The 23,809-nt window shown below is 36.8% G+C and overlaps 1 protein-coding gene across 2 annotated transcripts in view; it reads right to left on the bottom strand.

The window, feature by feature from the left end:
* Positions 1-1,428: 1,428 nt before the first annotated feature.
* LOC145011650 (uncharacterized) overlaps positions 1,429-23,809 on the bottom strand; it is a 30,468-nt gene continuing 8,087 nt past the window's right edge. Inside the window, exons 1-8 of one of the 2 annotated variants that reach the window (XM_078970386.1) lie at positions 3,990-4,266; positions 3,819-3,898; positions 2,984-3,391; positions 2,716-2,898; positions 2,549-2,598; positions 2,383-2,457; positions 2,148-2,238; positions 1,429-2,057 (exon numbers count right to left, since the gene is read on the bottom strand). In XM_078970386.1, coding sequence (XP_078826512.1) covers positions 1,776-2,057; positions 2,148-2,238; positions 2,383-2,457; positions 2,549-2,598; positions 2,716-2,898; positions 2,984-3,391; positions 3,819-3,860 — 1,131 coding nt within the window. In that variant the 5' untranslated portion in view covers positions 3,861-3,898; positions 3,990-4,266 and the 3' untranslated portion in view covers positions 1,429-1,775. Of the gene's footprint in view, positions 2,058-2,147; positions 2,239-2,382; positions 2,458-2,548; positions 2,599-2,715; positions 2,899-2,983; positions 3,392-3,818; positions 3,899-3,989; positions 4,267-23,809 lie in introns of those variants that run through there. The other variant, XM_078970387.1, reaches the window with a different exon arrangement.

Here is a 23,809-nt window from a genome sequence, read left to right on the forward strand (position 1 = left end):
AACATGAAAAAGAATTGAAAAGTAGGGGTATGAACTCACTTGTTAAGTTTGAAGAGAGGGACTAAAGTTAAGTAGAACTTCGATCGCGGATAGTTGCGTCGTCGGGCTCTTCGGGGATCTCTGCAACGTAAATCTTTCGTCGGGGGCTCGAGTGCGGAAACCGAGGTGAGGGGAGGGTCTCTGGAGCTTAGAAGTATGAGAGAATGACTGAGGGATTGTGATTTGTGTGCAAAAACTCGAGCTTATGCCTTCTATTTATAGGGCTGGAAACCCTCGTACGCGGGGCGTAGTCAGTACGCGGGGCGTACTTTGGTTACGCGGGGCGTAACAATGCGTCATGGCTTACGACTCCTGGCTAGCTAAGCGTAGCTTGGGCGGGCCGATGGGACTCGACTCTGGGTCTAGTAAGCGGGGCGTACTCCCAGAGAACGCGGGGCGTACCGCCCTGTCCACTTCTAAATTCCATAACTTTCGCGTACGAGCTCCGTTTTTCGTGTTCTTTATATCCACGCGTAGGTGAGATTATGCTCTACAACTTTTATTTAGACTCCGTCGGCTAGTTTTGTCTTTATTTTTAATGATATATTTTTAATGGGTCGGGTCTCCTAAAGTTCGTTTAAAAACTCATAGGTTCTTTATTCGACGTCGGTTTTTGTTTGTCTTCTCATCCATTTGTTCCTATTGCAGAGATCTTCAACTCTCATTTGGATTGCGTTAGCTAATTTACACTCGATCTTAAATTCGAGTTTTTAGCCCTCTACTACTGTTACGAAACTTCGAAAATTCGTAACTTCTTCATACGAGGTCCAATTTGGGCGATCTTTTTATGCACGCTCACCTTTTAACGAGATCTACGATTTATGTTTAGATACTTAAGGCTAAAAATGCACATTATTGAGATTTTACTTTTTACGTCAAATAATGTTTTAACGGCGTGTCGTAAATATACGAGTGGTTATAATTTCTTCAATATAACCCGGTTTTGAGCGTTCTTTATGTTTTCGGAAACCTTGACACGTTAATTAGTATTTGATGCATCCCAACTTAGATATTTGAATACTTTATTTTCAAAGCTAATTTAGTTGTATTTGACTTTTGAGCGTTACAATGCTTTTGGAAAATATAGGGTTGTCACAAATATACAAGATTACTATAATACACTTAAATGATTTATTTAATAATTTATTATTTCTTCAATTCTCATTGATGCATACATGCACACAATAGTTGCTAGAAACATTTGAACCTCTCTCTCTCTCTCTCTCTCTCTTTGTGTGTGTGTGTGCAGACCTTTTTAGGTCTACAGTCTTAAAAAAAAAACAGTTTACGGAACAAACGTCATGATGTCTGGGCGACGCATATTTAAGAGGTGGTTTTTGTAGAGAAATAATTAAAAATGCCCAAAAATAGTAGACATTACTAACACCCTTATGAACTTTAAAGATATTGCTATTGTTATTTTTACTTATTTATTTCGACTACGTAACAAGTGAAATTCACCCCTTATGTATATTAAGACGTACTTAACACCTCTACGTATTATATACAAATCCCATTACACATTACACATGCAACATTAAGTTTAACTAGACAACATCCATTTCAATATTTCACCTACATAACTAACACCCTTCCACGTATAGTATAGTAAAACCGTAATACTTTCCCACACAAAGGGTAGTTTAGTAATTTCTATCACGATCACCCGCAATGATTTATAGGTGTAACAACTTGGCACATACCCACATCTTTATTTCCCTTCCCATGACAAAAGCTCAAATAGCAACACCAACTGCTAAGTAGCCATGCTTTGGACGGTTGACCAAGTCAACTCCTTTCACCTCTTTTCTCAACTCTCGTGGTCCTTTTGTTGACTTCGGTTGAAAAGTCAACTCCTTTTTCTTTTTTTCAAGGACATGAGTTTTCATGAGAGGGTTTTTGTTTGCTAATGAAGGTGAGGAACTCGGTCTTATAGATTCTTTGTAGAAAGATGGCATTGGTATTGCTTTAAACTTGTGAGTTTTTTGGGATTGTGCCATGTCAGCTACCCTTTTCTCCTGAAAATTTAAAAAAATAAACATTTAAATATAAATATATAAATATCTCAAGGAAAAAAAAAGCATAATAGACACTCGTCTTGTCTCTACCTCCTTCCTTTTTTCTGCTCGTTGATCGCTCCTAAAAGTGAAACCTCTAGAGCCCTTATTGACACTTGGTGTCATTGTAGTTTCTTTAATCCTATAATTTAAAGAAAAAGTTAAAATATATATATATATATATATATATATATATATATATATATATATATATATATATTGGAATGGAATTCAATTCCAAATCCTATGGAATTACATATTCCAAACCCCCCATAAATGATACAACCTGTTGGCAGATTTCTTCTCCAACATCAAAGACTTTGTTTCCATTGGTTTTAAAGATTTATATTCTTTCACAATGCTGCAAATATTACAATATATATGAAATGAGTAAATGTCACAACTTGTATAACCACAAGAAGACAAATTTATATTTAAAAAAAAATTGTTACCTTTTATTTAGGGGAAGTATTTTTGCCTTCACAAAACTCATACTTGATTCCTAACATAAGATATTCATGATTCAGATTCATCCATGTGATTTTAATAGTTTTATGTCAAAAGAAAAAAGTGAAAGTGATAAATATAGTTAAAGAAAATGTTAAATGTTAACACTCACCTCTGACTTTAAAGTTTTTCTCACAGAATGTGAAATGGGAGTAGCAGGTTGAGGTGCCTTCTTTTCTTTTTCCTTCATATGTAAATTCTTAATTTCCTTTGTTTTAGCCTTCACGGAATTAAACTCATGAGCCTTCAATTTCAATTTTGGCTTTTGTTGTTTCATTTCTGATGTAGGCTTTACCTAAAACCAGTAGATGAAAAGTGTTTAATATAATTATATAAAAGTTATACACAAATATAAATGAATAAAACTATAAAAGACATACCAGTATAACCATATCTTTCTCCTTTTCTGGAGTGTGAGTAATAAGGGAAGAAGAATTGGGTTCTGATGTATTTTCACATAAAGTTTTGATATTTTCGTTCACAGGTTTCTGAATTTTGGTTTCTTCATTGAACAAAGTGTTTGATTCTTGTAAATCATCAAGGTCATTATGTTCACTTGTTGGGGATTCTCTCTCATCTTGGCTTTCGGATGAATTTTGTTTTAGAAGGGCTTTCTTTCTAAAATGGGCCTCAAAATAAGCTTTCTTTTCAGTAACTGAACCTGGTTTTGAGTATTTTTCAACCTCTTCAAGATACCGATTGTGTGAGAAGGATGATCTTCTTTCCCATGATAATGATTCAGATTCGAATCTTCCAAATGAGATTGATCCAGATTGCAAATGATCCGCCTGTTAATTTGAAATGATATCAAAAGATTGCGACATGAAATAGACTTATAGAGTGCGTTGTTGACAATTTCTTACAAATCAACTATATGCCCTATTTACCTCTGTAGTTCTTAAACAAATCCGTTATTGACTAGAGCTAATTCGATATTAAATATAATCATATTCGATCACATAGACGTTTGATTCCATCAGAAAATTCTTTCCACATTCCAACAAAAACGAAGACTGATCTAATAATCTCGATAGGAAAAAAGTAAATGAGAAGTTAGTAGTGAGATTATGCGCCAACTGCTAGAAATCGACTTAATTAAGTTAATCTAATGAACAAATTAACCAAATACATAAGAAACCGACATCACACACGCATCATTTCAGTATAAATCAGCATAAATCAGATCTAGTAACGATGGAAATCTATGCAAATTACCTGAAAATCAAACCGGAACGGTTCTTCAATTTCACCAGCCATTACAAAAATCACTTCAAATCATCACCAGAGCCACAACTCTGCAATTAATCACCGAAAACCAGCGTAATTTAACATATTTACGAATTAAAAAACATAAAGGAAAACACTTATATAGAGAAAACGAATTACAGAATAAAAGCGAGCGAGGGAGAGAGAGATTTGAGAGGTAAATTGGACTGAAAGCAATGAGATGATGATTGAAGACAAGTATTTGTGATCCGATTGGGTTCTTTGCTTCGAAGATGCGAGTAATTTAGTGTGTAATAGAAGCGGTAGATATGGAATACTGAACGTGAAATGAAAGGAGGGAGTCAGTGAGTGAATGAAAAGGTGACCATCATCAACTGCACTTTTTCTTTGCGTCTGGATTTAAATGTTGGCATTTAACCCAATGTCCCATACATAAAAGTATAAAACAATAAAAACTAGAATTCGATTATAATATAGATGATCATAGATATTAAATGTATCAACCTAACCATTTGAAAAATGTCATTACCCCCTACCAAAAATTTTACCCTATTTATTTATAAGAGGAAAGCTCTCAAGTTCCACGTCTTAAAGAAGTGAATGGTCGGATCGAAAAGCATGTATGTTTACTCGTAATAGGAATGGGACAATTCATCTAGATCCACAGACTGCTAGTAGGTATCAACTAGTGGGGTACCGAACAACTGATTGAATCTTACTTGTGAGTTTCTACATATCCCTCGAAAAAACGCCACAAGTATCACAACATATTAACAATACATGGGATTGTGGGGTGTTTTTATGTTGGTTCCTGGAAGTGTTGATCACCGGGAAGTCGTATTCAATATACGGTCCAAGCGGTACATCGGTTATACATATCGTAAAGGGTTGACATAAATATTTTGGAGTACAAAGAATAAGATGATTTAAACATCATAATATTACTTTAAAAAAATCTCTTTAGTGTATATATTTGTTTGGTTTTTATTGATTTTATGATTATCAATTGCATTTTATTTAATATACAAACAAAACTTTAAAAAAACACATTTACACAAGTAACAGTGGTTCAAAAAGAAAAACTTCTGGAATCATACTCTAGTGTTCCAAAGGCCTTCTGGAATCTAACCCTTAAAAAAACGAGGAAAAAAAAAACAAGTGTTCCGGAACCATGGTCCGGAATCGTACTCCGAAATTCCGGAGTCATCACCGGAACAATGTGTTACGGATAATGTGGTTGTTTTTCATTAAAAAAAATTGAGATATTTTTATAAAAAAGATTGTTTATAAGGTTTAGATTACTTAATTTTTTTTGTTTATAAGAATATCATAAATAAAATTTGTTTAATTGTATGGGAAAATATATGATAATATTTAATACACTTTTTTTAAAACATTCAGAATTATTATAAGCAATTTAAATATGCTACGATTTACCTTTTGTGGTAATTAACTATGATTAAAAAGTAGATGTAATATAATAATAATCTTTTATGGTAATTAACTATGATTAAAAAGTAGATATAATATTATAATAATGAATAGTCTAATAACATATAATATAATAATAATGGTTAATAGTTTATAATACAGAGAAATTATATTATATATTAAAATTGTTGCTCCTTAGCTACAGTATTCTGCCTCCTATTTGTGCACATATATCCCTTCCAATTTTTATGTTATCTATTTCATTCGTTCCTTATGAAATTGTTGTTTACCCCCTCTGTACTTCTGTTTGTTTGTCATTCGTGTATTTTATCTGTTAAGCCTTTTTGTTAATGTAGAATGCTGACTTGCATCTACGTGTCTTTTTTCCCTTCGTTTATTGTCCACGTGTTCTTCTTCTCTCTTTCTTTTGGGTTCGTTGTCCACCGCTGTTTCTTTTTGGTTCTTCGTTGTTACTGCCTCAACCATGGTCACCGCCCACCATCCAAACGGCTTGCTTCGTTCTTTATTACACCACCAGTTCCTTCCACCGCTTTCATTTTTATTCCTCATGCTTCCCCCACCGCCTCTCTTATCAGATGTCTTCTCCACCACCTACACATACGTCTTCGACCATACCTCCGGCCTCTGTGGCCTTCTTTCTAATCGAATCGGAGGAGAGGTCTTGTAGATCACCGTCTTCTCCGATTGAATCAGGGATATTAAGACGTGTCGATGGGCCACGTAGGTTGAAAACGGCAGTGTCGTACGCACGACCGGCGTCGACGTTTGTGGAAAATATTCTATTCTCTGTCCACGTGTTGTTCATCGTGCCTGGTTTTGCTTCCATCTTTATCTGTTATCTGAACTTAGGGCTTTTATCCCATCCTCTCCTCTCCCTACCGGTCGCCGAATATAACTCTTTCTTCGTAGCTGATTCAGAACGACTTGAAGGTAATTTTTCTTTTACTTTGAGGGTATGGGCTATGGTGGTGGGGTTTCTTGGCCTTTGCGTACGTGAATAGGGCTGAATATTGGACATTTATGGAGGTGGTCACCGGTGCTTGATATCGAGTGCTAGGGGTGGTATTGGGTATGGTCGAAGACATTCACTTGTGAGAATCGGTAAACCCTAATTTCAACTCTTGTTGTTTTTTACTTAGATTGATGCAATTACCTATTGTTTACTTCAAATTCGTGGGATCTGATATGGTGATTTTTCTAAGTTGGGGATAATTCGTCTCGCATATTTTGATTTTGATATGCTACTTTTCATTAGATGAATTTTTCCAGAGTACATCGATTGCAGAATACCCATCAGCTGCTTGAAAATTTAGTTCATGTTTATGACTATATGAATCAAAGTTGCTAAATTCCAGGCTCCCATGTTATCAAATTCTTTACAATTTTAGCATAATTTCTTTCAAGTTGGTTCATTTCTTTCTTGATCCTTTTGTGTCACAGTAGATCTTTATCTTGAACACTTGAAATTCTAAATCCCACTTTTCTTTTGCTAAATAACATCGAGATTTGTTACAGAATCATGAAATTTAAGGTCCATGAAATAAAACCAAAGATTTTTTTGACGTTGCAGGAGAAAGCATTCGAATGGGTTTCATCTAAAGCACATGATGGAAAATCAGTTACTTCATCAGAATGTATAGCCTATTTGCAGGTTGCTGCTTAGTCTTGGATCATTTAATGTTTATAATTGTACCAGGATGTACATAACCTGTTACTGTATGGTATCTAAGGCAGGGGAAAATCACCAAATTACCCTTGAATACAATTTGTGGAGAAATCTTCATGCATAAATCCACAATGTGACTGGAATCCTACGCTTTGAACGCAAAAACAAAGCTGAAATAATGTCATAAGAAAATCTATGAACCTTTTATATGTTAATAGTTAAATTGTTGATATATATATATATATATATATATATATATATATATATATATATATATATATATATATATATATATATATATATATATATAGCTTCGTTAAATATTTTGATTACTTCACAATTCCCTTCATCCTTTCACTCACATATAATGAAGAGCAGCAGGAGCACAAGAAAAATCACAGCAAAGTTGGCTTACATTCTGCGATTAGGTATGCTTAAATTTTCTCACCTCTTTTGCATGTTTATAGTACATTGCTATAAAACTATTTATGGTGTAATTGTGCTTCTCTTTCAATTCGGATTTATTCAAGCATTGTTAATCTGATTGAATGTTATCTATTTTTAGCCGAAATTCTAACCTGTAACTTCATTGATGCCAATGATTTTTATTCAACACATTAAAGGGGCATAACCGTCATTTTAATTTCTCAAATCTGCTGGGTTTTTTTTTCTGTTTATCAATTTGAAAGTTTGTTATCTTATTTATCCAACTATCAGTTTTAATTCAGAAAATTGCTTATTGATGCCAATGATTTTTATTCAACACGTTAAAGGGGTATAACCATCATTTTAATTTCTCAAATCTGCTGGTTTTTTTTTCTGTTTATCAATTTGAAAGTTTGTTATCTTATTTATCCAACTTTCAACTTGAATTAACAAAACTGCTTGCCATTTTGCCTGATTTCAGTTTAGTTACCATTATCTTTGTTATCAATATTTAATTCATAAAATTGCTTATTGATGCCAATGATTTTTATTCAAAACATTTCAGGGGCATAACCGTCATTTTTAATTTCTCGGATCGTTCTGAAGATGATCTTGTGGGAGAGGTTAAGTATATACAATTTAATCAAAATTTTGTTATCACTATGTATTATTTTTAGCAAAGGGCATTTTGGTCAATCCTAAAAAATAATAAGTATTTGAAACCCATTTATAATTTTTCTATTTGTAAATTTTTACAAAATCATCACTTAAGGGATCTCAAAGCCGCAAGAGCTTATTCGAGAGGAAGCAGTTGGACTGGTGTTGCCTTTGACTAACTTTGGTTTAAGTAGTTTTGTACCCAACATATGTGTTTTAAAAAGAGAATATATCTCAGTTTGCTTCTACTTTACTACATTTTTTAAGCATCAATATACTTTCATAGTCAACCAATTATAGCATTTTACTTCCATGACAAACGTTTAACATAATGTCTTCCATCGGTTTTGTTTAATATTAGCGTCGAATCCAACCCCCGCGAAGCGGGGCTTCTTATCTAGTTTTCATAAAAGTATAATCATTCCGAAGGATTAGAATTACTTTCACACATGTGTTTTTTTTTTTTTTTTTTAGAGATATAATTTTTATGACCAAGCACAATTTTATTTGTTTTTAGTTAGTTTTTTAAAAAAAAAAAACTTTTTCTTAAATATGTTTACCTTTTACTTTTATATATATATATATATATATATATATATATATATATATATATATATATATATATATAAAATTTGGTATTTATGGTCATTTATCTTATAAAAAAGTTAAAAAAACAAAATAATAAAGTCATTAAATTTTAATTGAATATATTAAAATAATAATAAAGTTTAACAGGAATTTGAATATTAATTATCTAATAATTAAATAACACAGGTAGTGATTCAATAACAAAGTTATATAAAAAAAGTTAGTCAAATGATAATGGATTATAGACTAATGTTAATTATGTTAAGTTTGAGTGTCCATTACACCATACTTTTCGAAAACTAAAGAAGAACCGCGATCAAATTAGTCACATTAATGATTACTATCCAGTCAAATCTACAACATAGGATGGAGATGGATAGTAATCCCCTTTGAAAACTAGTATAATTTTTTTTCAGTGTCGTAACATCGAATTTGATCATAACTCAAACTCAAAAATTTGAATGGTGCAAATATAGAGCGATAGGGGCAGTAATGGTAGAAGTTTGGTAGAATGGTGTTACTTTTTCATTTTAATGTTTCCCAACTTTATAATCTTGGTTCTCAATAGTATGCCTTTATCTACTTGATTTCTTGGGGGTATTCAGCAAAAAAGACTTGTTACATATTAGCTTATAGCTTATTAATTTATTGAATTATAAGCTAATAAGTTAGAGGGCGTTAACATATAAAAAAACTACTTATTAGCAATTTTCCATAACTATATGATATTTTTATTCAAACATTTTTTAGCTTATAACGGAGTGGAACCGTTGATAAGCTAATAAGTTGTTTTGCTAAACATTCCTTTCCTTTCTTAGCTTCTTGCTAGATAAGCTAATAAGTTAGAGGAAGTTAACTTACGGAAAATTACTTATAAGCTATTTGCCACAGCTATAAGTTATTTTTATTCAAACATCTTTTTAGCTTATAGCGGTGTGGAATCGCTGATAAGCTAATAATCTTTTTTGCTAAGCATCCCTTTTCTTTCTTACTTTCTTGTTATATATATATATATATATATATATATATATATATATATATATATATATATATATATATAGAGACTTAGGTTATTGTATTCTAACTAATTATTGTATGGATGTAGGATTAGTTGTGGATCAATCATTTTAATTATTTTAAGAAAGTGGTTAATAAATGTTATGTAATTAAAAATAATTGAAAAATACCATCTAATCTTACTATAAGGATATTTTAGTCCATTGAGATAATTTAAAAAAAAAAAAGGAAAATTATAAATTTTTAGGGATATTTAATTCTCTTGATTTAAAATTCTTATTTTTTTAAATAATTCAGTTTTAATTCTAACATATTTTTTAATTATACCAGATTTTATTTTGGTAGAATGACATTCTTTAAGAAGACATCAATAATAAGAAAACGTGAATAAGTACATTTTGAAAGAATATACAAAATCAATTCTTGAACTAATAATATATCAAATAATTACGTTGTATAATTGTGATACAAAAAAAAAAAAAAAAAAACATTCTTGAACAATGATATTCTGAAAGAATAACCAGTGTAATTCTTAAAAAAAAAAAAATAACAACATTCTTAAACTGTGAATGTGATAAATCTTTGATACATTCTTCAGATCATTCCTATCAAGTTTTCAAACCATTCTTCAAGTCATTCATTCGTATCCTTGATCAAAACATGTTATGAGAATAACTGTCATGAAATCATATTCTCTCAGAATGAGTGAAATTTAGAGAGAAACATCTATTATAAAAAAAAAAAAAAAAAAAAAAAAAAAAAAAAAAAAAAAAAAATTCTAATCGAATTATTTAATATAAAGTGCAATTACAATTTAATTCTAATAGATTGTATATGACATTTTAAATTTTGGCAGAATGCATACATCATTTCCAAGCCCTTATCCTTCATGAGCACCTTAACAAAATATATCACAAACATTCTGTTATAAAAACAATTTTTTTCTTAAGCTGGCACTATAAACAAGAAATAAACCGATAACCAAGCACCCACCATCAGGCCATTTCACCCTTCTGTTTAGGATCGAATTAGAAGAAGTAGGGGTGAAGGGTAAAGGAATAACAAGGAGGTCTGAAATCTAAATGGATGAGACTAAACCCATTAAGATCTTCTGTGTGTATTAAGTTATAGAGAAATAGACACTCTGGGTTGTTTCTTTTTTCCCCATTAAGTAATAAATCTTGTATAGGTTGTTTCAATCTGTCTGAGAAAATAAACAGTCTTTCTCAATACAAACTACTCCAAAAAAAAGTAACAGACATCATTTATCAGCAACAAATCAAGAATTATGGGACATTTGTTTAATTTAATAAAGAACCACTTGTAGACAAATTTTGAGAAAATGAAAGAAAGAAATAAATAAATGACAAATTTTGTAAAGACTTTATGGGAAAGAAAGCTTCAATTCCCTAACATCCTTTATGAAGTCATTGTACATTAAGTAAAATATAAACACACATATAACTTATTATATTACTTACTATATTGAGTCATGTCTTTAGTCTCAAAAGGAATTTTGTATTTTGGGAAAAGAAAAGAGATTGTGTATGTATGTATGTTTGTCGAGGCCAAACTTTGGTAAAACCTCAAACACAAAACAAAGCTATGGGAGTTGAGTTTGAGCTGTAAAGGAAAACAAACATTTACAGTAAGTAGTTTTACATTTCAGATAACATATCCTTCTTTATATTGACAGAGGCCACCTCTAGCCTCATCAGCTTCGTAAACTAATTAGTAAAGGACATACATCATTTAAATCAAAAAAAGATATATAACAAATTCAAAAATATCATCTTCAATTCTCTTCCATTGTTATGGGACAAAATTTGGTAGCAATTGTAATGCTAGGAATGAGAAAAAAGAAAATTAGACATATGTAGAAAAAAAGAGGAAAAGGAAAAGTGAAACATAAGATGTCTTAAGTTCGAGTTCATCCCACGCCTATGACGAATTACTTCCTTGCACAATCCCAGTCCCAACATATATTAATGCCCCACCGCCTACTCATATTCATATAAATTTATCGACACTCATGCCTCCAATAGGCGGGTAAGGAGTCCTTAGTCGTTTTCGACCTTGCGTGTGTCTGTGTTTCTCGTACCAGAAGAATATCGCAACTCCAATAGGGTCGATTTGTTGACCCCCAGATTTCCATGATATGTTAATGGAAGGAGAAAAATAATAAGGATATAGAAGATGATGGGGTTGGGATGTTGAAGAAGAAGGTGGAGGAGCGACCGATGGAAGACCGACAATGGAGGAATCGACAGGAGGCATGAACGATGCCTCTGATTGAGTTTTGTTTATGGATTCTAATGATTAAAAGTTCATATATATATATATATATATATATATATATATATATATATATATATATATATATATATATATATATATATATATATATATATATAATGATTGAAGGTTGATTTTTTCATTTAAATTTAACTGTTTCCATAAAAAATGGGATGATAATTAAGGATATTATTTAATAAATATAAAAGATTACTATTCTACTCTTATCTATTAAATAAATTTAAAATTAACTAAATTTGAAATGATTGGTCCACGATGATTCTTACATCCACACAATACTTAGTTAGAATACCTGAACCTACCTCTCTCTCTCTCTCTCTCTCTCTCTATATATATATATATATATATATATATATATATATATATATATATATATATATATATGCTTACGTTATTGTGTTCTAACTAATTATTATGTGGATGTAAGAATGATTGTAAGCCAATTATTTTAGTTATTTTAAAAAGGCATTTATCCATATAATTAAATTACAAAAAAAACATAGAATAAAACCATTTAATTTAAAGAAGGGTAAAAATGTACATTTCCATTATTTTCAAATTAGGAAATACAAATTTAGAAAGATAATTTTCGGATTTTAATGGACTTTTGATCATCTGAATTTTGAATTATGATTTTTTAATTAATTTAATTTTAATTTGGTTAGAATGTTATTTTGTTAAAATGATGTTCTATGATATTGTTTTGTGAGAATGTTATTCTATTAGAATATTAATGAAGAATAATAAAATTCATAAAACTAAAATTGAATAATAACAATATTTTTATATACTGGTACATCTTAATATAATTGTATATATTGTAATAAAAATGAATAACCCTTTTAATTTTGTGGTCCATTCTTCAAATATCGTTTCAATTTGACATTCCATTTGTGAACATTATTTTTAATTCTACATTCTAATCAAAATTCAAGTTTTTAGGATTGATGGAGTGTAACATCCCGTATATTAAATAAATAAATACATAAGGGTTAATCTGAGTAGAAACCCTAAAATCATTAATAATTTAGCAATGTGTTGGTTTCGAGGAGTTAACCGTCATAATTTTAGAAGTTGGGGGTTAAAAGCGTAAGTTTCGGATTGGTTTTGTGAATATTTATGAAGACAGGGGCTGTAATTGAAAAACTTTTGTAGAAAAGGTGTTGCTTGGTAATTTTGGGCTTATTATGAAAAGAATTACGGAAGTGGAGGCTAAAAAGGTAAAATTCGGAGTTAAATTGAAGAGATTGTGAATAGGAGGGGCCGGTTCTGCCATTTTCGTTATCAAGTTGTATAGAGCGGGATTTACCCCCATGCCTTCCATTCCAGGTTGAAGGAGCGTCATTGATCAACCCTAACCCTAAGCATTGCAGCCGCTACTTCGAACTCCTCAGCCGCCATCTCTCTTATTCCCGCATCTCCGATCAGATGAGGTCGCTACTCGCTGTCGTGCCATTGAAGCACCACCCTCACAACCCGCTGCCAGCAACATCGTGATCCACCGAGAGTTTCGCTGAAGACGAAGATGGATATGTGTCGTCGTTGTAGAAGCCTTGGGCCACTGGAAACGCACGGTAAGTCCACATGTAACCCATCCTTGCTCCCTTTCTCGTTCTTTTGTGCGTGTGGCGACGGATTCGTCACTGCCACCTAAGAGGTGGCAATGCCACAGTTTGCGTTTTTCAGCGACGCCTTCCGCCAAGTGGTGGCTGAACGTGCATATTTTTTAATGTAGCGTTTTTTTCGGTATTTGTGGTGGGGATTGTGTGTATTTATGGATGAGAACCCACTCCTACCATCGTGAGGTGGTGGCTGCTGTAACGCCCGTAGATCCGGGCTAGTCAATTTAGAGACGATAAACACCAAAAATGACTTTTTGATGATGGATTATTTTGAAGGAATAATCTTAACTAAGTTGTAGTATATGTTACAAGGATTCCGTACATATAAAGAATGCCGAAATCCGAGTTCTAACGAAGAAGTTATGACCTGTCGAAGTTTCGCGATAGAACTGGCATGACGCCGAATCACGTAAAATACGAATTTAAGATAGAACGATATCTATCCATAGTAATCTAAACTAAATTTGAAGAGTCCGTTAAACCGAGAGCGTGCATAAAAAGAACGCCAAAATCTGACTTCGTATGAGGAAGTTATGATTTTCTGAAGTTTCGACTTAGCAGTATGCAACCCGAATACTAGATTTGAGATCGAGCGGTTTTTAACCAAAACAATCTAAATGAGAATCGAAGATCTCATTAATAGTAGTGAAACGATAAAAAGGTAGGCAAAAACGGACGTCGGATGGAAGTTATGAATTTATAACGGAGTTTCCCTGTCCCGGACTACTAAAAATAATATATAAGTAATATATTTATAATATATTAAAAATAAAGTCAGAATTAACCAACGGAGTCTAAACGAGAGTTTTAGATCATAATCTCACCTACGCGTCGATATAAAGAACGTCTAAAACGAAGTTCGTATGAGAAAGTTATGAATTTCTGAAGTTCGGGGCGCGAATCCCAAAGTTATGTCAGAGACCACGATGTGGCAACAGTGGCCACGATGTGGCATGACTTTTGACGCATTCTGGAGCCTGACAGAGCAAGTGGACGATGACGCATGCGGTGACGACCAAGCCCACGATGTGGAAAAAGGTGCCACGACGTGGCAAGGGCAAATTTTTCCCTATAAATAGATTTGAAGGGCCAGCTGATTATGGTTGCTCCATCCCTTCTCTCCCACTCCTGATACACCCTCTAAGCCCTATTTTAACCCCCTGAAGCCCCGATAACATCCCGAGACCCGAAGCAAGTCCCGAAGCCCGAAGATCCCGAGAAGTGAAATTCTCGAGCCGAAGCTATGCCTGCGAGAAGCCCGGTTTTTGCAAAGATCTTCCAGATCTACCGAAGAATACTACTTTTACAAGCTGTAGTGTTGTCCGAGCATTGTCTAATCAAGTGAGTGTGTGGTTCTTTTCTTCCAACACATAAATATAAAGTATTAGCTATGAAATACGTGCTATGTGTTATGTATTATTTGTCTATTTGAGATGGGCTTGGAATTGATGTTTTTATACGTGTGTTAAATGATTCAAACTATATATGTATTTTGTATATACAAAATATGTTGGGTAGAACATGGGTAGATGAAATAGTGGCAACTATGAGACGCAGTGCCTATTGTATAAACCTTGGTGACTATGGAGTTAGCGCCTATTGTATCAACCTTGGTGACTATGGAGTTAGCGTCTATTGTATAAACCTTGGTGACTATGGACTTGCCTAAAATGCTTTTGTGTGCTAAATGTTATATGTTTTCCATATATGATATTATTTGTTCGGATCTATGGTCTGCTACCGACCGTATTTGGAAACCTTATGTGTTTAGGATTCTAAGCGTATGTCTACGGTATTAAAACTAGCATGTAAACGTTTCAGAGTGATAAGGATGATTCAAATATCTATCGTGAATGAGGATCGAATTTCACCTTATTCGGTGTATAGATGAAAAATTGTGAGAACAAGGAGTGAGGTTGGAAACGTGGACGAAAACAGGAATCAAATACCTGTAATAGAGCAAGTAGTTATTGCAGCAACAGCACCTGAGCCAATAACAATGGGCGGAGTGCAATTGATGATTCAGACATGTTGGATCGTCAGATGGAGGAAACTAGACATCTGCTTAGGCAGAATCGCAAAGAACTGTCAATTCATGTCGAAGAGCCCGAAGTAAATGGAGGGCAGTCTGAAGGAGGAAACTTTAGTGGGATCATTGGTCAAGACGACCCACCGATTGTTAGGCAGAATAACAAGGATAGAGGAAATGATATGCGTGGGTGCTAGTATAAAGATTTCATGGCATCCAAACCACCATGTCTTTCTGGGAGCCCGACACCGGTGCAAGTCATAGACTGGATCTCCGAGATGGAGACAATGTTTGAAAGTCGCGAGTGTAGTAACAGACAAAAGACCGCTCTTGCAATTCCTCTGTTAAAATCTGGAGTACTGAGCTGGTGGAAGTTACTGGCTGGTTCGAAGCCCAAGGGGGAAGCTAGCAAGATATCTTGGGAGGAGTTCGTGGTGCAACTGGAAATGCAATACTGCTCTGAGTAGGATCTTTTGGAAATCAACAATGAATTCCAGAATCTGAAGAAGAGAAAATTGAGCATCACTGAATACGCTACAAGCTTTACGGAGAAGATGAAGCTTATTCCATACCTAATTCCAACTGAACTTTCTAAGGTCAACAAGTTTGCCAATGGATTACTAGCGGACTTTGGTCTGATAGTCAAGCAACCAACCACTCTGAAAGCCGCCATCTGGGCAGCCAAGAATGTTGAGACCCAAATAAAAGAAAAGGGCCTGGAGAGAGCTGAAGTTGCAGCGAAAAGAAAAAATGAAGGATCTTCAACAATCAACAAGCTCGAAGTGTGGGGGAAGAGATGAAGCTAAATGGTGTGAGAAGTGTAAAAAGAAACACTTCGGGAAATGTAGCGAGGAGATGACTTGCTACAAATGTGGGAAGATAAGGCATTACGCCAACAAGTATGCACTTATCAAGAAGGTGTGTTACAGATGTAATGAAGAAGGGAATATTTCTAAAGACTGCCCAAAGAAAGACACACCGCCACAGCCGAGAGCATTCGACATGCTCCTCGACGAAGTAGAAAACGATGGGAGGATTAAAAGATGAAGACTTCATATTAATATATAAAGTATGTATCAGGAAGCATAGCCTGTTAGAGGCATAGTATATGGTGAACTTGAACTTTTGTGTAATATTTTCAAGAAATAATATAAACCCTGGTTTTGTTATCTGATGTGTTGAATGATTATATGATTTATGTATGGTGACTTGGTTGACTACGAGACAATACTTGGGACGAGTATGAGTAGGTGTGAATGGTAGTAGAGATCTATACTACAGGAAGCACAGGACTCATGCTTGAATCATGGGAAGTCGCAAGGTTACCAGGAAACTAGTAATTGATTCCGTTTTATTCATGTATGTCATTACCATTGTTTCGGTAATGACTAGTAAGGGGGTTGTTATTCTGACCCTAGCGGTCATGAAAAATTGAGTCCGACTGCAATGAGTTTGTTACGTGGTTCTGAGAACCGAGTTTGATGTAGCATCTAACTTAAGTCAGAAGATTGAAATCAATGCGATCGATAGCATCACGCTCGTTGTTAAAGAAGTTAGTAGCTAGAAATGCTACATGCTAAAATGTGATTATATCACATTAGAATATGAAGGAAGGAATAATCCATTCTAGAATTTAACTCTAAGAGACTTGAGTCTAAGCGTTGCATCATACGATGAGAGATCATTAGAACATGACCCATCATCTGTTACAATAGATAAAGGAAAGTATTTATCCTAAGAAGAAGAAGGAGTCCAAAATGAGGACTTATTTTGTAACTTGAAAGTTATGATTGAAAGTACAACATATTACGAAAAGCAGATGCAAGATTGAGCATCGTCTGTAGTCAAGAAGCCCTAGAGTTAGATACCCTTTCGAAGAAACATAGAAGTTAGTGTTATTACCTAGGATGAAGAGATAGTGTATGGAATCATTATACAAGTCCTATTTCGTTGACGATTCCGGGACGTAATCATCCTAAGGGGGAGATAATTGTAACGCCCGTTGATCCGGACTAGTCAATTTAGAGACGATAAGCATCAAAAATGACTTTTTTATGGAAGATTATTTTGAAGGAATAATCTTAACTAAGTTGTAGTATATGTTACAAGGATTCCGTACACATAAAGAATGCCGAAATCCGAGTTATAACGAAGAAGTTATGACTTGTCGAAGTTTCGCAATAGAACAGGCACGACGCCGAATGACGTAAAATACGAATTTAAGATAGAATGATATCTAGCCTTAGTAATCTAAATGAAATATGAAGAGTCCGTTAAACCAAGAGTGTGCATAAAAAGAACGCCCAAATCTGACTTCGTATGAGGAAGTTATGATTTTCTGAAGTTTTGACTTAGTAGTATGCAGCCCAAATACTCGATTTGAGATCGACCGGTTTTTAGCCGAAACAATCTAAACAAGAATCGAAGATCTCATTAGTAGTAGTGAAACGATAAAAAGATAGGTGAAAACGGACGTCGGGTGAAGAAGTTATGAATTTATAACGGAGTTTTTCTGTCCCGGCCTACTAAAAATAATATATAAGTAATATATTTATAATATATTAAAAATAAAGTCAAAATTAGCTAATGGAGTCTAAACGATAGTTTTAGATCATAATCTCACCTACGCGTCGATATAAAGAACGTCAAAAACAGAGTGTGTATGCGAAAGTTATGAATTTCTGAAGTTCGGGGCACGAACCCCAAAGCTGTGTCAGAGACCACGACGTGGCATGAATTCTGACGCATTCTAGAGCCTGACAGAGCAAGTGGACGATGACGCATGCAGTGACGACCAATCTCGCGACGTGGAAAAAGGTGTCATGATGTGGCAAGGGAAAATTTTGCCCTATAAATAGATTTGAAGGGCCAGCCGATTATGGTTGCTCCATCCCTTCTCTCCCACTCCCGATACACCAGCTAAGCCCTATTTTAACCCCCCCAAGCCACGATAACATCCCAAGACCCGAAGCAAGTCCCGAAGCCCGAAGATCCCGAGAAGTGAAATTTCCGAGCCGAAGCTTTGCCGGCGAGAAGCCCAGTTTTTGCGAAGATCTTCCAGATCTACCGAAGAATACTTCTTTTACAAGCCGTAGTGCTGCCTGAGCATTGTCTAATCATCTAAGTGTGTGGTTACTTTCTTCTAACACATAAATATAAAGTATTAGCTATGAAATACGTGCTATGTGTTATGTATTATTTGTCTATTTGAGATGGGCTTGGAATTGATGTTTTTATATGGGTGTTGAATGATTCAAACTATGTATGTATTTTATATCTACAAAATATGGTGGGTAGAACATGGGTAAATGAAATACGGAAACTATGAGACGCATTGCCTATTATATAAACCTTGGTAACTATGGAGTTAGCGCCTATTGTATAAACCTTGGTGACTATGGAGTTAGCGCCTATTGTATAAATAACTATTGTAAGGTCTATTTTATATTCTTTATGTTTTTGGTCTGTATCGGTACATGACATCCCAAGGTTTTATTATTAAATAAAATACATTCTCTTTGAGAAATGCTTTGATAAGTTAGTATCATATCTTGTTTTGAAAACAAATTCCGCAACCGTTTTCTTTAAATGATTACTCTGATTTATGAAAAAAAGCATAAACAAATCGGTCTTTTCTGGCCGTGAAATTAGGGATGTCACAGCTGCCACCCATTGTCGTTTTCCTGCCACCCTTGTGTAACATCCTGAGTCCAGGAGTGCAAGTTCGGGGTTCAAAGTGTAAATTTGAAGGGCAACTCGTCGAGTCCATGGGTGGACTCGCCGAGTAGGGTCGCGACTCAGGTCGCGTGTTAAGTGGCCAACTCGGCGAGTCCAAAGCTGGACTCAACGATTAGGAGCTGTGCGAAGAAAACCCTAATTTCGGGGAATGAGCCCTATATAAAGGACAGTATACCCTCTCCCCAGTCTCCTTACGAAACGCGTTTGTGAAGGTTTTGAGTGCATTTGAGCCTTGGAGAAGAAAGTTGGAAGAAGATCTTGGAGAGTTAGGAGGCTTCAGATTCCTTGCTGTTGGGGGTTTCATTTTGAGGTAATATCTCGTTCTTGGGCTGTGATCTTCTAGATTCATCATTTTGGCGTTGTGTGGGAAGCTTAGATTGTGGTATCTTGAGTTTGAAGGATAGATCTGAGGTTGCTACCTCAGATCTGAAGTGGAGGAGGTTTAGAGTGCATTAAAGTCCCTGTTAATGAGTGATTGGTGAAGCCATCATGTCCCAAACCCTAGCCCTAGAGTGTAAAATGCCTAGATCTCTTTGGATTCATGTAAAGTTGCCACTTTACGTGATGGATGGGTTGTATAAGGGTAGATCTATGTTTTGGATCATCTGCATGGCCTGGAAAGCTTCTGCATGGGTTAAGATCTAGAGGCACTCGGCGAGTCACAAAGGTGTACTCGGCGAGTTGCTTGAAGATGGACTGAAACTCGGCGAGTAGGTTGAAGATGGCCTTGGAGTCGGCGAGTCTATTCTTGGACTCGGCGAGTCTGGTCATGAGGTCCAAACTTCTTCTGGTGAAGCCATGAATCAGTGAGTCAAGGGAGGACTCAGTGAGTGAGTGCGAGGGGACTCAGAGTTGTGGGACTCAACAAGTCTCCGGGTGACTCGGCGAGTTGAGTCGCGGATTGGGGAAGTTCTGAGCATGGGGACTCGACGAGTCATTAGGTTGACTCGACGAGTAGAGTCAGTCAGGAGGTTGACTTTGACTTTGACCAAGAGTTGACCAGTTGACTTCCAGGTGTATTTTGGTAATTATCGGTATTTATTGTGTTCAGCCTTTTCGTATTATCAGTGGTAGAGTTCGTGTCGGAGGTTGGAGTAGCGTGATCTATCTTTCCAGTCAGCAGCTGCGAGGTGAGCTATCCTCACTATATCAACAGGGTCTAAGGCACCAAGGCCGGCCCTTTATCGGATTGTAATCCGGGTATTGTTGTTATGCTGCTGTTTTACTATGTTCGCATCCTGGTAGTTAGGATGGTATTCGTTAGAGATCTGGTTAAGGTCGGTATCCTGGTATATAGGATGATGCTATGCTAGTTACCGGTTAGGTCGGTATCCTGCTTAGAGTATGTTGTGTTACGTGATCTGCTAGATCGGTTTGATTGAATATGAATTGTTATATGATTGTATGTTTATGTGCACATGGTTCTTTGACTGAGGTTGGGTTAAGGCGGGATCTGCTTTGTGCTGTAGGACAACATACCCAGGGCGGACCGGTTATTTCGAAGGCCCAACGAGCAGTTCGGATAGGCTGTAGGCCCCACGAGGGCGGACCAGACTTGCCGATGCTTGGAGAGTGGACCAGGCCGACTGAAGGCCTGATGCGGACGAACCAGTCATACTGTAGACTTAGAGAGTGGACCAGGTGGGTTGAAGGCCCGGTACGGGCGGACCAACCACACTGCAGACTCGATGTATATGGCTAGACGCGGAGGGTGGACCAGGTGGACTGTTGGCCGGTACGGCGGACCAGTCACACAGTAGACCCGATATGCATGGCTGTTCTGTGATTCGATATGATATAGCATGTTATGTGGGTGGTATATGTGGTTGGTATTTTGGGGGTATCTCACTAAGCTTTCGGGCTTACAGTTGTGGTTTAATGTTTTTCAGGTTCTTCAGGAGACCGTGGCAAGGCAAAGGCGTGATCGTATCGCTCCTCGTGGTTATGTTTTATGATATGGACCTGGGAATACTCTGATAATAAATGTATTAAAAACCTTTTTGTAATAACTTAATGAATTGGGATGTTTTTGAAAAGTTTAAATTTTGTTGAAATTTTTGGTCGTTACAAGTTGGTATCAGAGCCTTGGTTTGAGTGAATTGGAGGAACATTCGTGTGAATCCAGTCTCAAATCTGGGAGAGTTTTTAAAATAGAATTTAAAATGGTTTTCAAAATTAAGTAAAAGGAGGACACGGAGGTACGTTCAGCCGGAGCCAGTAAGTAACCCCAAAATACCATACATGATATTTGTTTTTGAGCTCTGATAGAACAACATGCTAGTACTAGGCTAGGGATCTTCAAGATTTCATGATAATGTTGCCTGTTTTATGATGCCTGCTAGTGTAGGGTTTCCTTCTGTGTGAGATTTTCAGTGTTCCTCTAGGAGTGAGGATTGAGCGCTTGCTATGTATATTTGTCACTACGGTGTTGTGGTAGTACTTAATACAAATATTGGTAGGTGTGGAAGGTAGTATGGGTCCGTACTACTGAAAGCACATGACTCATACGTGTATCAGGGAAACCATGACCTCTAGGGTTGGGTTGAGAGTTGGTTCCCGGGTTAGTGGGAAGTATCTGAGATATTGTGGTGTTTTTCAGTATGGTGGTCACGAGGCATGCTGTGAGCGGATCCGGGTCGGGATCGGGAGCGGGAGAGGGAGGTTAGGGTGGGTCTGTACCGCTCGAGGTTGTTGTTCAGTTGAGTACAGGCGAGTTGGATGCTAGGATACGTGAGATCCTGCACGATGAGGTTGCTGCGTTGTTCCGGGTCGAGCTACCAGAACTGTTTGGGTCGATCAAGACCGCCATGGTAGAGTATTTTGATGAGCGTTATGCAGCTCTCATAGAGACGGCTGCCGCGGCGGCTACAGTGGCTGTAGCAGGCAGCGGCCGGGGGAGGAGCTGGTAGAGGTTTCCAGTATCGGGACTTCGATAATACGAAGCCCCCTACCTTTGATGGAGTTTAGGACCCGATTGTTGCTATGAGATGGTTGTCAGACATGGAGGGGTGTTTCTTCACATGTTCATGCCCTGCTGATCAGAGGGTGAGGTGTGCTCTGAACCTGTTGAGGCTTTGGGCGAAGGATTGGTGGAGACTGACCACGAGGTCATATTCGGATGCTCAGAGGGCTGCGGTTTCATGGGATCAGTTCCGAGAGATGTTTAGCACTCGTTATGTTCCGCGGGTTGAGAGGGAGAGGTTGGCTCAGGAGTTCCTTGAGCTGAAGCAGGATTCGGAGTCGGTGACGGAGATCACCAGGATGTTCACTGAGAGGGCGATGTTTTGCCCTGAGTTTGCTTCGGAGCAGGCTCAGATGTCCCGATATCTGAGTATGCTCAAGAGGGATATCAGACAGTTCGTATCTACGCAGAGGTGCGAGACCTTGTTAGAGTTGCAGGAGGCCGACAGGCGGCGTGAGTTGGAGATTGAGTTGCAGTTGCAAGAGCAGAGGCAGGCTCCGATGCAGTCGCAGCCGGCACCGAAACGGTCTAAGACCGTCGATTCTAGATTGGGAGATCAGAGCAGCCACACTTATGGGAAGTGTGGGAAGGGTCACACCGGAGTTTGTCAGTCCAGTGGTGCATGCCACAAGTGCGGAAAGGAGGGGCACTATGCGAGGGATTGTCGGCAGGCAGTCCCGAGTCGGGATTTGAGGATCTGTTATCATTGTCATCAGGTTGGGCACTTGAGAGTCAATTATCCACAGCTTGCTGCAGGAGCGGTGCAGGCTCCAGCACCGACCCCATTGAGGATCACGGGTGGAGGTCAGGGTGGAGCGGAGCCCGCAAGGGCTCAGGTTCGTGCTTTTCAACTTACAGCGGAGGAGGTCAGTGCAGCGCTGGATGCAGCTACGGGTATGTTCTTCTTGATGTCTTATTATTTTATGATTATTGTGGAGTATTGTTTATCTGCTAGTCTCGTTGCATGGTTTTCGGTATTCTATTCTTTGATTTTGAGGGTTATGGCATGGTTATGGGCTTACTGTTAGAAATTTCGTTGGTTATCATTCATGAGGGTTGTTCGTGTGAATCAGGTGTTAGTCTGGACATCGGGTAGCATCTGCAGTCTGAGGAGTGGTTAGCTGAAGATCGAGTTTCTTTCAAGTCCGGGATGATCAGTGTTGATGTGTGATTTGTGAAGATTGCTCGTGTTAGTGGGAATCGGTTCGTGTGTAAGTGTTTGTGTCGAGAAGGTTTATTGAGGAAGGTCGGCAATGGCGACCGGTGGTTGATAGTCAGTGCTCTAAGTGGGGGAGAATTGGGAAATTCTCCGGAAAAATCGATGAGTATGAAAGGTCGTTTAGTTGCATGGGATTCAGTAGTGTCTCGGTCAGCCAAAGGCGTAGGCTGGTATGAGTAAGTGGCAGGCGTGCGGGGCGGGATGCAGACCAAGAGCGATTGATTGTGGAAGGCCTAGGATCGGGCCAGGACTGAGTGTATGGGATGGAGGTAGAGTTCGGAACCCCT

This window comes from Lactuca saligna, chromosome 8 (genome assembly GCF_052625555.1).
Source record: "Lactuca saligna cultivar CGN05327 chromosome 8, ASM5262555v1, whole genome shotgun sequence".
Classification (NCBI taxonomy): Eukaryota; Viridiplantae; Streptophyta; class Magnoliopsida; order Asterales; family Asteraceae; genus Lactuca; species Lactuca saligna.